At 34.9% G+C, this 15512-nt stretch overlaps 1 protein-coding gene across 1 annotated transcript in view; it reads right to left on the bottom strand.

Annotated features, from left to right (window-relative positions):
* Positions 1-1497: 1497 nt before the first annotated feature.
* The window catches only part of KBTBD3 (kelch repeat and BTB domain containing 3), a 74690-nt gene continuing 60675 nt past the window's right edge, over positions 1498-15512 (bottom strand). Inside the window, exons 2-3 of the mRNA XM_086338834.1 lie at positions 12589-12833; positions 1498-8161 (exon numbers count right to left, since the gene is read on the bottom strand). Of these exons, the coding sequence (XP_086194960.1) occupies positions 6559-8161; positions 12589-12809 (1824 nt within the window). The 5' untranslated portion in view covers positions 12810-12833 and the 3' untranslated portion in view covers positions 1498-6558. The remainder of the gene's footprint in view (positions 8162-12588; positions 12834-15512) is intronic.

Below are 15512 nucleotides of genomic sequence, written 5' to 3'. Positions count from 1 at the left end.
GAGGGTTTGGAAGTCAAAGTTGTTTAGTAAATCACAACTGATCACATAGGAAAACCAGAAATGAGACGGCAAATGAGCCTGTCCAGAAAGAGGAAAAATTGAACTGGAATTAAGACAGCATCTGTCCAATGTAAACATCTTAAAATAATGTTATGGTATGATTTAGTCTCTCAGACGCTGGACCTCTTCACTAGTTCACCTGTACATATTAGGTAGGAAGGAGGCTTATACCCTGGCATCTAGCTGATTCTTGTGTTGCTGATATCCGTTGAAGTAGGGTTGGACAGTGCCTGACCTTGGACATTCAGCTAGCTTCTACTGATTTCATTTGTGGCTCATGGACATTTGGTCTGTTCTTTCTTAGCTCATGCACAGCCTCAAGGTCTCTCCTCATCTATGATTCATTTCAAATCTAGCTGCATTTTATTCACTCAGCCCAATATGTCCACCTTGAAGTCTATGCTGCTCTGTCCACAGTTACAGAGCCAGTTCTAACAGTAACCCCACCTCCACCACCACTCTCTCAGGAATTCTGAGATTCATCAGAGCCACTCAGGGCATCTGGGGAAGGGGGTGGCAAGAAAATGAGAGCCTTAGAATTCACCTTTTTCTACCTTTTTTATTTCTAGTAACAATAAATACAAACAATATATATTCTTTTCTGAGATACATTTTAATACATTAATAATTATTTATATAATTGAAATGTTTACTACATATTAATATGGTTAACATGGACCTGAAAAAAATGATTTTATTTCTCATACCATATGGTAAATGCCCATATTCTACTAATAGAAAATGAAATAAATCACTTATGTATGCAAAGTTAAGTAGCTTTGCGCACAGTCTCCCCTGTGGGAAGAAGGTCACTGAAGCTATTATGTTCTTGTAGGGGAAATGGGGGTTGTATGTCTACTAACGATACTTTCAGTCATTGTCTTATCTATTACTGTATTTGAAAAGAAACACAGAATTAAATATTATAATTAAAATTCAAGGAGAACAAATAATCCTTAAGCACTAAAAAAATTCAATGAATTACTTTGAAAGTATAATTTCTCTTTCAAGTACCAAATATACATATACAACACAACTATACAACCAACTATACATGTTCTCCAAATGTGGGCAATGTACTATGTAATGCAATTTCATTCTCAAATAAAAAGTATACTTCATTATTAATTTTTCCATATACTAACAAAGATATACAACATATACTAACAAAAAGTTGTATAAATTAGCTTGCCCAGACTTTTTAATATAAGGATATCAAATATTACAAAAAGAATTAACACATACATTGATAACTAAAGTACAATGGGTAGCATTCTTAAATGTAAAATCCTAATGTAAATCAATTTTTTGTACATGGAAATTGCAAAATATGCAGTTAAGTCTAACCCATTCAGAAACAATAAATTTTGCTTCATATATTGGCTTCATAGAATGTTAGATTGTTAGACGCCTTATTAATATGCAAGCACTGTACTAATTGCTAGGTCCAGAAATGATAATACCCCTACTCCTAAGAGTTTCCAATTAAATAAGACAGACATGTAAAGAAGTATTTACACTACAATGTGATACTCAAGAGAATTGTACTCTTAAGTAATTCCGGCAACCTTGTTACCCTTGGAACCAATAGCATAATTTGTTGAACTAGTTAGTGACTGCTTTGGTTTCTATTTTTTGTATATGCTTTAGTCTCTTTTAGAAGTATTATTAAAATTCTCAAAACCATATCTAATGACAAATGATCAAGACATTAAAATCTGGCTTCAGAATTCCTCCCAGAAACTATGTTTGTGATTATGCTGATAGTTGATAGAAGGAGAGATAGCAAAGCTCTAGCTCACACTGGATTTATAAGAGCTGATTAAGGGAATGAAGTGCTTGCTTTATTAGACTATGCAATGCTCATCATGCTCAACACACCAAAAAAGCAATAGAGCTAGGATAGATTTTTCTGAGGCAAATGTACATGTAGAAGGTATGTAACCTTGGCCACTGTGGCAAGTTTTAAAGTGTTAAGCATTTAAACAAGAAGGAAAGTGAAGACTTGATTTTAGAGGAATGGAAGACATGCTATTTCCAATACTTATGGAGACAGCAACCTAAGATCAAGGACTGAAAGTTATTACAGGGAGGCAGAGTTGCTTTCAACCTTAGGAAGAACTTTCTAATAGAACTGTTTAAAAATGGAGGTAGTGAGCTCTTTACCCTGAAAGAACTGAATTAGAATTTGAAAAGAAAATCATCTGTCAAGGGTATTTTAGAATTTAGAGGGGTTTTCTATACAAGGCTGGAAGCTGTATTAGATTTTATCTTCAAGTTTGAATATGAATCTATATTTTAGAAAAGTTATCTCTTGATCAGTGTGTAATACCATGCTGTGATTAAAATCCCTATTGTAATACTATGCTGATTAAAACCCCTATTTATAAATTAAATTTGATTAAGCATCTTAGTGTAGTCAAATATAATTTATAAACAGATTTTTAAAATTAAAGATATCTTTCAAAGCACATAATCTTTAACTAAATTCACTACATATAGCTATATAGCCACATTTGCAGTGAAATAATTCAGGACAAAATTTTAGGTAATGGTCTTTCAGTTTCTACTCAATGTAAAACAAATGTGCACTTATGGTAAACAGAAGGAGAAATCCCTATTAGCAGCTCACTATAAATGTCAGCACCCTTTACAGAGTTTTTCCGAAGTGATTTTAAAAAAAGAACAAATTTCCTTCAACAAGAATGCTCCTAAAATGATGTAATTTTATGACTCACATCTTATTGAAATCTTGAGTATGCAGACAATAAAATCAAGTTACTCAGAATGCCTAAATGCTAAACAAACTGGAGGAAGCAATTAGTCAAAAGACAGAAAAATATTAAGATCAAAATGTGCAAATAAAATATAGAAATCTTCGGTGTACTCCTGTGTAGGAATTTATTTATTTGGGCTCATTTTCTGCCACATGCCGCAGTTTTTGATATTTAGTCTTATTCCAAATATGGCTTTATAAAGTGGAGTTAATTCTGTTATGCTGAACAGAAATTGGCTTCCTTTTAAACTTTAGCCTTCGTTTTTAGATTGCCCTCAAGAGCTGTCCATTGGAAGGCATTTTTCATTCTTACACCTTCAATTCTAAATATACGGGTTTCCACACATTGGATCCAATTAAACTGAGAATGATGATCCAAAATATATTCAACAATATATTTAACCATTTATTGCTTCCAAATCTCAAAAGGTAAACAGATGTCTCCCTCTATATTTGACTCTGATTTTCAAGTCAGATGCCTTCATTTAGGTACCCTGAACACATACTCAATTGCTCTTCTTGGTATCTGGGGAAAATGGAATCATGTTGCAGGATGTGGTTGCTCTCAAATAATATTCTAGCTTTCAAGAGTAATATATAATGAATACTGTTGTGATAAAGACTGTTTCCCCTCCCCAACCAAAATTGAGTATTATATGAATGCAGTTAATTTGATTATGCAAATATTCTTCATGCTGCTTTTATTTCACAGGCAATAGATGAACAGGTGCTCTACATTATAAATCAAGTTTGAAGATAGTTCTAAAAATGTTCATTAACTTTGATATAAGTGTTGAATTTAATCTTTTTTATGTTTAATAGTGACACGTAACTACTTTCAATTTTAGCAGACACTAGGATACTACAATACTGCAATTTTTTTATGCATGCACAATCCATTTACCAGGACAAATGACAATTTGGAAATGTTATTTAGAATTTTGCTACAAGAATGAAAGCAATCTGGATAATGAGCTTAATTATTTTGTCTCTTACAATGCAGCACTGACTGAAGGATGATAATGAAAGGAAAGGAAACTTTAAGGAAAAAAAAAAAAGACGGAAGAAGTCATAAAGGGATATTGTTTTCTAATCTTACAGACAGGAAAAACGGCTCCTCCTGGGTAGCAGAATAGACTTGAGAGATCACTGAGACTTGCAAGAGATCAAGAATAGAGGGCCAAGGCAGAAATAATATATGTGGTTCTTGGTGAAGCCAAAGTTATTGCCAAGATCAGAATAATGTGCCTGGGTTCCTTGAGGATTTTGAACACCCAGAACCATTTTTCAATAACCATTTAGTAGATCAAATGCAAGTGTTCCCTTTACCAGATGATGCAAAATTGGAGACTACAAGATTAATTGCTAAGAGAGCCAAGCCCAGCACAGATTGCTATAATGTCAAGGAAAAAGAAGAGTAAGAGTTTGAGGTTTTATGACTAGACAGACTACTTTTTTTAGTTATAACTGATGAAGAACACTCAGGTACAGATGTAAAGGGATGACAGTAAGTGAAAAACAATCAAGTTTCCTGCAGCAATTGTGGAAACTAAGGCAGAAAGCCTTGTGCATTGAAAAGTGTTTAAAATCAAATGCAGAGGGAGTTACTTATGGCTTGGTAACAAGGATACTTCTAGTAACATCAGGAATCAATGGCCGCAGTTGCTCTGTGACAACCCAGAGGGTTGGGGTATGGAAGGAGGTGGGAGGAAGGTTCTAGAGGAAGGGGAAGTATATATGCCTATAGCTGACTCATGTTGATGTGTGGCAGAAACCATCACCACATCGTAATTATCCTCCAAGTAAAAATAAAATTTAAAAAAATCAATGGCCAGTGAGAAGAATGGTAGAAATCAAGATATAATAATGAAACAAGATCAGGAAGGGATTCTATTTTGCTTTAGTTTCTCCTTTCTGGAAATATTTGTTTATACATGTTTAACAATTTAATCACCCACTGTGTTATGGTCTTTCTTAAGTAACTTGTTTTCAAAGTGCCACATAAAACACAGAGAAAGCCTCCACTGAATTTTATTTCTTACGCACACGACACACATACACACACCCACAGAGAGAGAGAGAGAGAACAGGGCAGAGCCAATAAAGGTAGGTAGGGAGGAAGCCACCAATTCTACACAAGAATTTTTAGGCAACTATCGTCTGATTACGGACAATCCCTGATTTTCAAATCGCATAATTTAGTCTAGCATTCTGTTCTGTTTTGAAAAATATATTTGAAACTTATGATTACATAAATTTTATATGGTAAAATAAAAGGACCTTCATTTAGGTATATTTCTACTTCTAAAGAATATTTACAACAGATTAACATTTACTACAGTGTGTGGGAAACTTCATTTGATTCCAGAGAAATACAATCTACAGATTACCTGAGATATAAATCAGGTCCTAAAACCTAAAATACCTGTATCGTAAAAACTAATTAAAGAAACATATCCTCTTACAAGGCAGAATCATCTTAGCTGAGAACAAGGATGATTCTCTTTCATTGTTTGGGTCAGAGATGATTAAACACCAAATAAGTTGCAAGCTTCACATATCTACTATCAATACCAAAAGCCCAGTCACATTTTTAAATTTAGTAAATAATTCACAATGAATAATGTGCTAAAGAAGAAAACATACACAGCAGTTAACAGCTGGTATACATCATCACAAAAAACTGACACGGTACTAACTGAGATGTTGAAATTTCTTACTGCAACTCAAATTTGGACATGCAAAAGTTTAAGAAATGCCAACAATAGTGGTCCACTTAGCTAGAGGTCAGATTTTCTATATCCTCACTTTACAGTGGAATCTGGCAATGATATGGAAAAGTATTTTAGGACTACCATCCCAGAATCCAAGAATGTCACTAAAAGGATTACATGTCAAGATAAAATCAAGTCAGGTATAACTTAAACTGATTAAATAAATCAAGAAAGTTAATTTACTGAGCTTGAGCCAGAAAATAAAATACCTCTAAAAACTGAGACCAACTAACACTGAAAACTAATAAGCAAATTTTAAGACATTTCAGTAACTGCCAACAGCATTACAGTACACTATGCTCTTAATGAAGAGTTGAATCAAAAAATTAAAACATGTTTAGTGTACAGTTTTAGAAGGCTGGGGAAATACACTTCATTTCAGAAAATTTTCTGACTGAAAAATAGTGAAAGAAAAGAAAGGGCTTAAAAATAGCTAACCAATGATCAGAAAAAATAGGAATTCAACTACTCTTATACCTGTAGTAACAAGATAGGATTCTCACCTCTAATATATTTTATACTTCATATAATATAGTATAAATAAGTCATTTTTACTACCTAAAGAGACTTCTCCCATTTACATTGTACAGTTATGTGAAGTATGATTTGTTTTTCTGTCAGGATAAAGTACTTTAAGAATCAAAACATCAAAGCCTGAGTTTTACTTACATATGAAAATACTAATATCCTATTCTCCAAGATTAAATTAAATACACTTTTTGGTAGAATGTATTGTGTATTTTAAGTTTCTGGGAACTGCTAATTCATATATAGTATACATTCATAGTATTTTTCTAATATGGTATACATTCATAGTAATTCTCTTATAGAAGGTCTATTTTATCTCACTAAGCTGTAAAGACCTTTTTACCAATAATTAAAGTTAATAAATTTACTGCAGGCTTCTAGAACTGCAATTGCTTTAGAATGTCTAATCATACACTACATTTAGAAATGATTAGAAAACCATGGGTCTCTGTATTTATTAAACTGAATCACCTGGCAGTAAAATTCAGTTAAGGCTCTTGGCATTGGTGAAACTTCTTCCCACTCAGACCTGCTGCTGTGGTAGACTTGAACTTCATCTGTGATTTCATCTGGTGCATAATCACCACCTAATATATAAATTTTATCTTCAATTCCAACCGCACCTGCGTTGAAGCCTGCACATTCAAAAGATCCTTCACCCTTCCAAACACAAGTATCTGGACAAAAACTATAAACTTTATAAGTGGAAAGGTCACATATATAGAGTGTGCAGTTTACTGGGACAGCTTTAATTAGTGTTGCATGAAAAAACTGCCCGAATTCTGCCACTAGTTCAGACCACTGATCAGTTGTAGCATTGTAGTTGAAAAAGCAATCAAGTGATGGGTTAAAAGCATCTGTAATTTCTACCTCTGATCCAAGAACATAAATTACATTTTGGCACGCACTTGCTTCAGGATAGTATATGCCCCTGGGTAATGGGCTAACAGACACCCATTCTTTGGAAAGAGGATTGTAAGATTCAACATCTAAGAGACTTTTAATGTCCTGAGATCCTCTAGTTTTTCCACCTATGACAAATAATTTATTGAGAGCCATAACTGATGTATGCATGGTTCTTGGTGTTTTCATAGTTGATACCAGGAAAAAATCATTTTTGACTGGACAGTAGCACCAGGTTTGATCAGTGGCATCATGATATGATTCTGCAATATGAAGCCGAACTGTTCTACAACATGGCCCTTTGCAACCACCTGTCAAGAATATTTTCTCCCCATAACTAGACAGACTAGATCCTGGCAAATCAATCAGGTGTGACTGTGGCAGTATCTTCCATGAATCACTTTTAATATTATAGCAAAACGTATACTGAGCTTCTCCATTTTCCTCAGTTTTGTGAACAAATATGTATTTTTCAGTTGTGGATGGTCGAGCATCAGGGAAAAGTCCACCAGAACCTTGCACACACTTAATTGCATCCATGATTATGTCAAAACAGTTTGTGCTTTTGAGTAAACACTCTTCATTGAGTAGACAATCTTGAAGTGTCTCCTCAGATAACTGACATAATCTTACTTTTTTAATTAAATAAGGCAGATGTTTTTGCCTTGATTCTAAGTTATGTTTAGTCCAACTAAGGACAACTTTCAGTACAGTTTCTTCTTCAGGAACATTTAATTCATCTGATTCCAAACACTTTTGCAGTACTCCAAAATTCATCTCTAAGAAATCACTGGATTTAAATAATAAAGAAAAGTGATGTTGTACAAAGTATAAAGCATGGTCAAACAAACGGGCAGAGCCATAGCTATCTGATATAGATAATAATTGTAAACAATTGACAAGATTAATACTTTTTATTAAAAAGTCACTGCAAGCTTTGGATAGGAAGGAAACTTGAAGAAATGATGACAACTGGAAGAACATTTCCACATTATCATCTGTTATCTTTGTTTTTCCAGTATAGGCATAATCAAGAAATGCTTTTACTGCTTTGGAGGACAAATTAGTAATGGTAACACTTCCACCATCTCTTTCTTTCATGTTTACTTCAAACATAGCCCTGCAAAAATGAACACAGAAGAACAAATAAACAGGAATATTTTTTTCCAAGATAATTTTCAATATGACCTTAAAGAGGTTTCCTTCACTCTTAGGTTGATATAAAATATATTTACAAAATACATTTTTAAAGCATCCTAATAAATTAATATCTATAATAGAGACCATATTATTTATCTGTAAAATACACATATTACACAATACCACATTGAAAAATATATAGATTACAGCTAAGCCATAGCAATGAATCCAAAGGCTTTAAAAAGATTCAAATTTTGTGTCTGATTTGATGTTCTTATACATTATTCATAAAATTGGGGTAAAATCTAATGGCTGAATTTATTTACCTATGGATTAATTTAGTATCAACTCTGCAGGTTATAACTAAAATTACTTAAAATACAGGATAAACTTACATATACATTATCCCCATCTGGTAATGTTGATACCACTCTAAGAAACTGGGAACATTTTTGGCTCATTTTAAGCAAAAGTATAAATTATTTGGAAATGTTTAGGCAGGAGACTAAGAATATTTCATGACTGGCTTTGGTAAGAACAATATTGCCATCCATCCTTAATTAACTTTATATCCAGACTTACTAATTTTTACACTTTAAACAAACCCATTAAGATGGTTTTCAGTAGAACTGCAAATAAAAATTAAGGTTAAAGAGGAAAGGACTACAACAAACAACTAAAGATTGCCAGTTGAACATTCATTAAGACTAAAGATCATCTGACTTTGGGCCTGGTTTAACATTGGTTTGTTTTTGTACCAGTATTGTCCAGGATACCTTTGTGAGCAGTGCCCAAGTACTCTGCAGGCATGCTTAGTTGGTTAGCGTGTTAAGACTCTTTTCAACTGCATGGACTGTAGCCCGCCAGGCTCCTCTGTCCATGGGATTTCCCAGGTAAGAATACTGGGGTGGGTTGCCATTTCTTCTTCAGGGTATCTTCCCAACCCAGGTTTCAAACCCACATCTCCAGCACTGTAGGTGGATTCTTTACCATCTGAGCTATGAGGGAAGCCCCCAAGTAGTACTGGGGGAAAACTAAATTTCATTATTGAAGTCTATTCTAGAGAGTAACTAAAGCTACTAAAGAAACACTAGTGTCCACCTGAAAAATATGAGGAGGCTTCCAAATACAGAACACTCCTTAGGAAAAGGATGATAAAGCCCCTTCCTAATAGGGATATTCAATACTTCTTAATATAATAACAAATAAACATGGTTACAAAAATTTATACATGTTCCACATTGTGCAGGATATTTCAATGTGATCAACTTAGAAACATTAACCTGTGGTGATAATCGTATTAGATTATTAAGACATCTATAGTCAGTTTAAGGTAATAATAAGAGTGTGGCCTCTAGAACAGGGCTGCCTTATTAACTGTGTGACCTTGGGGAGCTAACAACTTAATCGTGCTTCAAATTCTTCTGAAAATGCGGATACTAGTAGTACCTATGCCACAGAGTTATGAGAGGAACAACTAAGTTAACTGATGCAAAATATTAGCCGTTATTGGAGTAGGAAATGGCAACCCAGTCTAGTATTCTTGCCTGAAAAACTCCATGAACAGAGAAGCCTGGTGAGCTACAGCCCATGGGGTTGCATTGCAACTGAGCACATTAGCTGTTACTATCATTTTAAGGAAAAAAAGTTTTCTAAAATCATATGCATTTCTAATTTACCATCAGCTTCCACACTGTCCATGAGAAGACATGTAATATCATATTTATATACTTCATCCTATTCATCTTTAAAGTATTCAGTTAACTTCCATCTCAAATTTACTGTGTTATCATAAACTGGTTATACAATAGTGTGCTTCTTTTTGAATCTTGTCTCCAGGGACTTTACATTTCAATCATAATTTTCGTTTTTCAAAAACATTATAAAGGGCATTTACCATGCACTGTGTACTTTTCTGCTATTTTTAATTTTACATACCCCAGTATTCCTGTAAGTTTATAGCCCAATACTCCAGTGAGTTTTATCATAACACAAAATTATGAATCAGTGGCCTTATCTACAAGAGTGTAAATTATATAGACCTTCTAACTACATTTGTACACATTTTTATGTGAACTATATACTCATTTAGTAAAATATATCATAAAAGATTCAGGTCATTATAAAATTGTCTTTTGTTTTACTTCAGAACAGGTACAAATTTTAAAAAACACTGTTTTTAACAGTAATTTTTAAAAATTGAAAACAGATCCCTAAAAAGCTAAGCTGTAGGCATAACTCCAACATAAACAGTAGAGAGGACTGCTAATTCAAATGTCACATGAACTTCTTATTTTGTTAACATGCAAACTTTATAAGGAAATAAAACTGCATGTTCATACCAAATTATTTCCATTTTTTGGCTAGATTTGGAAATAATTTCAGCTAAAAAAAAAGTCAGCTAATAATATTAATAATACTAAATTCAGCTTAATAACAATTTAATTCAACAATAATAACTGAAAGTAGTGGACACTAATCAATTGTTATTTAGTTTCTAGTGTCTGACTCACTGCAACCCCATGGACCATAACCCACAAGGCTCCTCTATCCATGGGATTTCCCAGGCAGGAATACTAGAGTGGGTTGCCATTTCCTTTTCCACGGGATCTTCCTGACCGAGAGATTGAACCTGCCTCTCCTGTATTGGCAGGTGGATTCTTTACCACCAAGACACCAGGGAAGACTGACCTAATCATTGCATATATGTTATTTCATTCAACTCTCACTAATGACTTTATGAGCTAGGTCCTATTTGTCTTATCCTAATTTTTTACAAATAAAGAAACTGAAGCATAAACAGGCTAAGTTACCTAAGTTCAGTCTAATAAGTGGTGGAGCTGGAATTTAGATTTAGGGCATGTGTATAAAGAGGCCAAATACTTACCTATTATACTGTACTGCTTCCTCTAATGAAGAGGTGATATGAAGGATAAGGGAACAAAAAAAGAGTTCCTTGGAAGAAAAACTGAATTCAAAGGGAAGTGGAAAGAAACTAGTGGAATCTGAAAATGGGAGAGCATAAGGCCAGTTAGGGCCCCAGTGGAGGCTGAAGAATAACTTAGGTTACCTGAGAGAAGAAATGAGAAGAATACCTGAAGACATATAGTCTAGTTAGGCAAAAAGCTAGTAAAAGGTGTAGTTCCCCTTGTCCTCAGTAAACTGTGATGTAGCACTGAGCCACTGCTCTCAAATTCAAAGCAGGAAACCCTAGAGAAACTGGTGTTTAGTGACTTCCACTGGTGGTCGAGTGGATAAGACTCTACGCTTCCAATGCAGGGGGGCACGGTCTGATCCCTCATCAGGAAATGAAGATCCCACATGCCACATAGAAGAGTCAAAAAAAAAAAAAAGGTGTTTAGTGAGTAGTAGATATCAATAAACTTGCTGAATGAAGTACAACCTATAAGATTTAATCTTGAGCAATAAGGGTATGGTTTAATTATATGTTGGTAGTAAAACGAGTTAAATTAAGGATTAAAACCAGTATACGTTAACTTGTATCTAGATGTTTTTGTATCTTATATCTTGCTCTTTTTTTATCAAGTTTGTTAGAGATTTAAACTCTGCTTACTTAGAATTGCTTCTAAAACTGAACTTAACGCAAAATATTGCACTTAAGATTTAAGTTTATTAAAGTATGACTAGGAGGCCTGAAGGTCAGGATGTCAGCAAGAGAGGTTTGCCTGCCTGACAAATAGGTCTCAGAGGTACTATCTTCATACGGTTACCACAATACTAAGGTCATGTGTCTGACCCTTAACTACGAAGAATCAGAAACCCACTGTCATCATAGTGGATTCTAACAGTGTTATGACTAGTGCATTCCTTGTAGGATGATTTACTTGGGGAACAGAATTATACTCAGAATCAAAACAAGTTGAGTGCTCTCCAGAAATGGCTCTGGAAGTACTTCTCCCCACTTTAGGACAATCCAGGCTAAAGAGAAGAGAAACTCTCCGCATTAGAGTACCTCTTCCCTGGACAATCCATGGGATACAACACATGTCCAAAATGTATTTTTTTCTCAGATGCCTCATTTTCTTTGAGCTTGGCTTCCATTTCTGCTCAGTCTATCCTTTTCTCTTTTGCCAAATTATACAGTGCAGGGGACCTCCCAAACAAAACTGACCCCACATCAAAACAATTTTTTTTTTCCAGAACAGTAAGGACTAATGTTTAACTTTGGGAAATCCTAGCCTGGGAAGACTTGAGCTTTAAAAAAAGGTATTCTTATATTTTCATATTTAAAAAATCATTAGTTAATCTACGTTCTAAGTATCTCTTTTTAAGTATTAAAGATTACTATTCCATACTCCGTAGGGGAAAAACTCAGTTACAGTCATAAAAACAACTTAATTAGTGGTATCATAAAATCTGAGGGATAGACAGACAAGGTAAAAGTACCTGAAAAAGTCACTGCATGCTGCTAACACACAACGATGACATGGGATTGTTTCATCTTTCATGATTATTTTGAAATCATAAAAGATATTTTGTTCTCGAAAATTCTGTAGTATACTTAAGATTTTCTGTCCATGATCTTCTGACACAAGGAAGTTGTTTTTCTTCTCAGATGGAATTCCATTACATGAGCCTTTTTGATTGAAATTATATGAATTATCCATAGCCACTTCTATCTGTTCTTAGAACTAGAAGGAAAAAAAAAACAAATCACTGATGTAGCAGAGTCTTAATGAATTTTCAGATCTAAAATTCGCCCTCTAAGTGTAAATCACAAAAAAATGCTCACTAAAAACAATTATAATGGTAAATCTTGTCCCACACATTTGTTTTCATGACATTTAACAGTAAATTCCTTTTAAATTTTTATAAATATTGAGCTCACTGAAATAAAAAGTATGTTATTTAGTAATAAAGTTCGAGGCTATATAATTGCATTAAATAGTACAATTACAAGTTGTATTAAAACCTGACATAGAATCTGACTACATGTCTAGTCTTGTTACATGTAAGTGGTATAGCTTTTATAAGCAGGTATCATTTGAGTATCTATCTAACACACCCCTCTCCACTCCCATCCTTTTCCTTCTGGTAGCAAACCAGATGTTAAAATGTTGATATTGAAGCAAAGGTACATGTCTTCTGGGTTACACTTACAACTGGTTGAAAAAGAAAAGGATGTTAAATTAACTGGTTATGGCCTTTAGTAAGGAAGGAAAAGTCAACATTGGTTCAAGCTGTCCTAAAAATTTGAAAGTAGGAAAGCCTTTTAAGTGAGGTCAGAAATCCAAGATAGCTGAAGGCCAGATTAACTGACTTTCCCAAACCACAAATTTAGTTTTGAGCATAAAAGTTTATACCACAAAAAGCAAGAAAGTAGGAAACAGAAAGACAGTAAGATTGGGATCTAGGTGAGTCAGAGAAATAGGAAATCTTGATTCCTTAGCATACTTCTGTTCTGGTTATTTACTGCTTTGCAAATCACCCCAAAACTTAGTGGTTTAAGACAACTTAGTCTCTCACGGTTCTGCAGGGTTAGATGGAGCTTCTTATTTGCAGGCTTTCACATGGTCAGTCAGGTGGCAGCTCTGGCTGAAGGCCTGATCGGGTCAGAGTCAGGTGGCAGCTCACCTGAAGGCCTGATTAACCTGGGTGAGAGGTCCAGTATGATTTCCTCACTCACATCTCCTTCATATGGGATGGACAGCTAGAACAGACAGGGCTCTCTCCCCCTCTTGATCCACTCTCTCCATCAGTTCAGTTCAGTTCAGTCACTCAGTCGTGTCTGACTCTTTGCGACCCCATGGATCACAGCACGCCAGGCCTCCCTGTCCATCACCAACTCCTGGAGTTCACTCAAACTCATGTCCATCGAGTAGGTGATGCCATCCAGCCATCTCATCCTCTGTCGTCCCCTTCTCCTCCTGCCCCCAATCCCTCCCAGCATCAGAGTCTTTTTCAATGAGTCAACTCTTCGCAGGAGGTGGCCAAAGCAATACTTCCTCAGAGCATGGCAGTCTCAGGGTAGCTAGACTTCTTACATGGTAGCTGTGTTCTAGAGGAGGAGTTTCAAGCCCAGGTGAAAGCTAGACGCTGGAGAAGTAGTCTGAATTGTCCTACAACATCAATCAAAGCTTCATTCTAAGACTGAGACAATCATCTCTGTGTTATCCAAAATAGTAAGCATGAGCCATGTATACCAATTTACATTTAAACTATTTAAATTTAAATAAAAGTTTAGTTCCTTGGTATAGCCATATTTTAAGTAGTCAGTAGCTATATGTAATATGGTGGTTACTTTTATGTGTCAACTTGATTGGGCCATGGGGGTACCCAGATATTTGGCTAAACATTTTATCTGGGTATGTCTGTGAAGGTGTTTTTGGATGAGACTAACATCTGAATCAGCAGACTGAGGAAAGCAGGTTGCTTTACTTAATGTGAGTGGAACTCACTGAATCCATTAAAGGCCTGCAAAGAACAAAGGGTCCAGTAAGAAAGAATTTTTTCTGTCTGCAAGACTGTCTTTGAGTTGGAGTATCAGACTTCTCCTTCCTTTGGACTAAAACTTGGATTACAACTTTCCTGCTAATTTTACTACTAGGACCAGTTTTCTGATGTTAGGACTGCTTAGTTTCCATAAGCATATAAGCTAACTCTACAGAGTAAATCAATCTATCTTCCCTCCAATTGGCTCTGTTTCTCTGGAGACCACTAATACATGTGGCTAATGATTACTGCAGTGTACTGTATACAGTGTACTGTATACAGGAAATAAGGAATATTTCCATCATCATAGAAAGTTAGTGACTAGCTGATGTACTATAAAATAATGTGCCTGTGTTAAGAGTGTATGTGCACACATGTGCAGGAGGCAGTAATATGATGTAATTTGCAGTAGTATTAGAAAAATAAGTTACCTGCAGTCATTTTGTGAGCAGTGTTCTGAGTAACTATAAGGAGGGAGATATATTAAGAATGAAGGTGGGAGTGAACTTTGTGGAAATGAAAGAATATGTAAATCAAATAGAGATGAAAAAAGGGAAACTTTCAAAAACAGTATCTTTAAGGGTATAAAAAATGGATGCCCCATTCTGCAGATTTAGGTAGAGGATCATGACGTATCATAAATTGAGGACGCCTGTAGTAAACTTCCATTTTCATTTCTGTGCCTGCTACACATGCTTTAATATATTGCCAGTATGCAAAGAGTTTCAAATTGGATGATTACAGGTCTTGGGAAGTAGAATTGCTTCTGATTCTGACAGCATGCCTCACTTTCTGCGTGCCTCACAGATTCGATGTTATTACCAAATGTTGTAAATCTGAATTTAAGAAAATTCCAAAGCAGTTGCTTAGAAGCTGAA

The sequence above is a fragment of the Bos grunniens genome, chromosome 15, assembly GCF_055505025.1.
Source record: "Bos grunniens cultivar Pamir isolate PY7600 chromosome 15, Bosgru_T2T1.0, whole genome shotgun sequence".
NCBI classification, from domain to species: Eukaryota; Metazoa; Chordata; class Mammalia; order Artiodactyla; family Bovidae; genus Bos; species Bos grunniens.
This window is presented reverse-complemented; position numbering and strand designations above follow the sequence as displayed.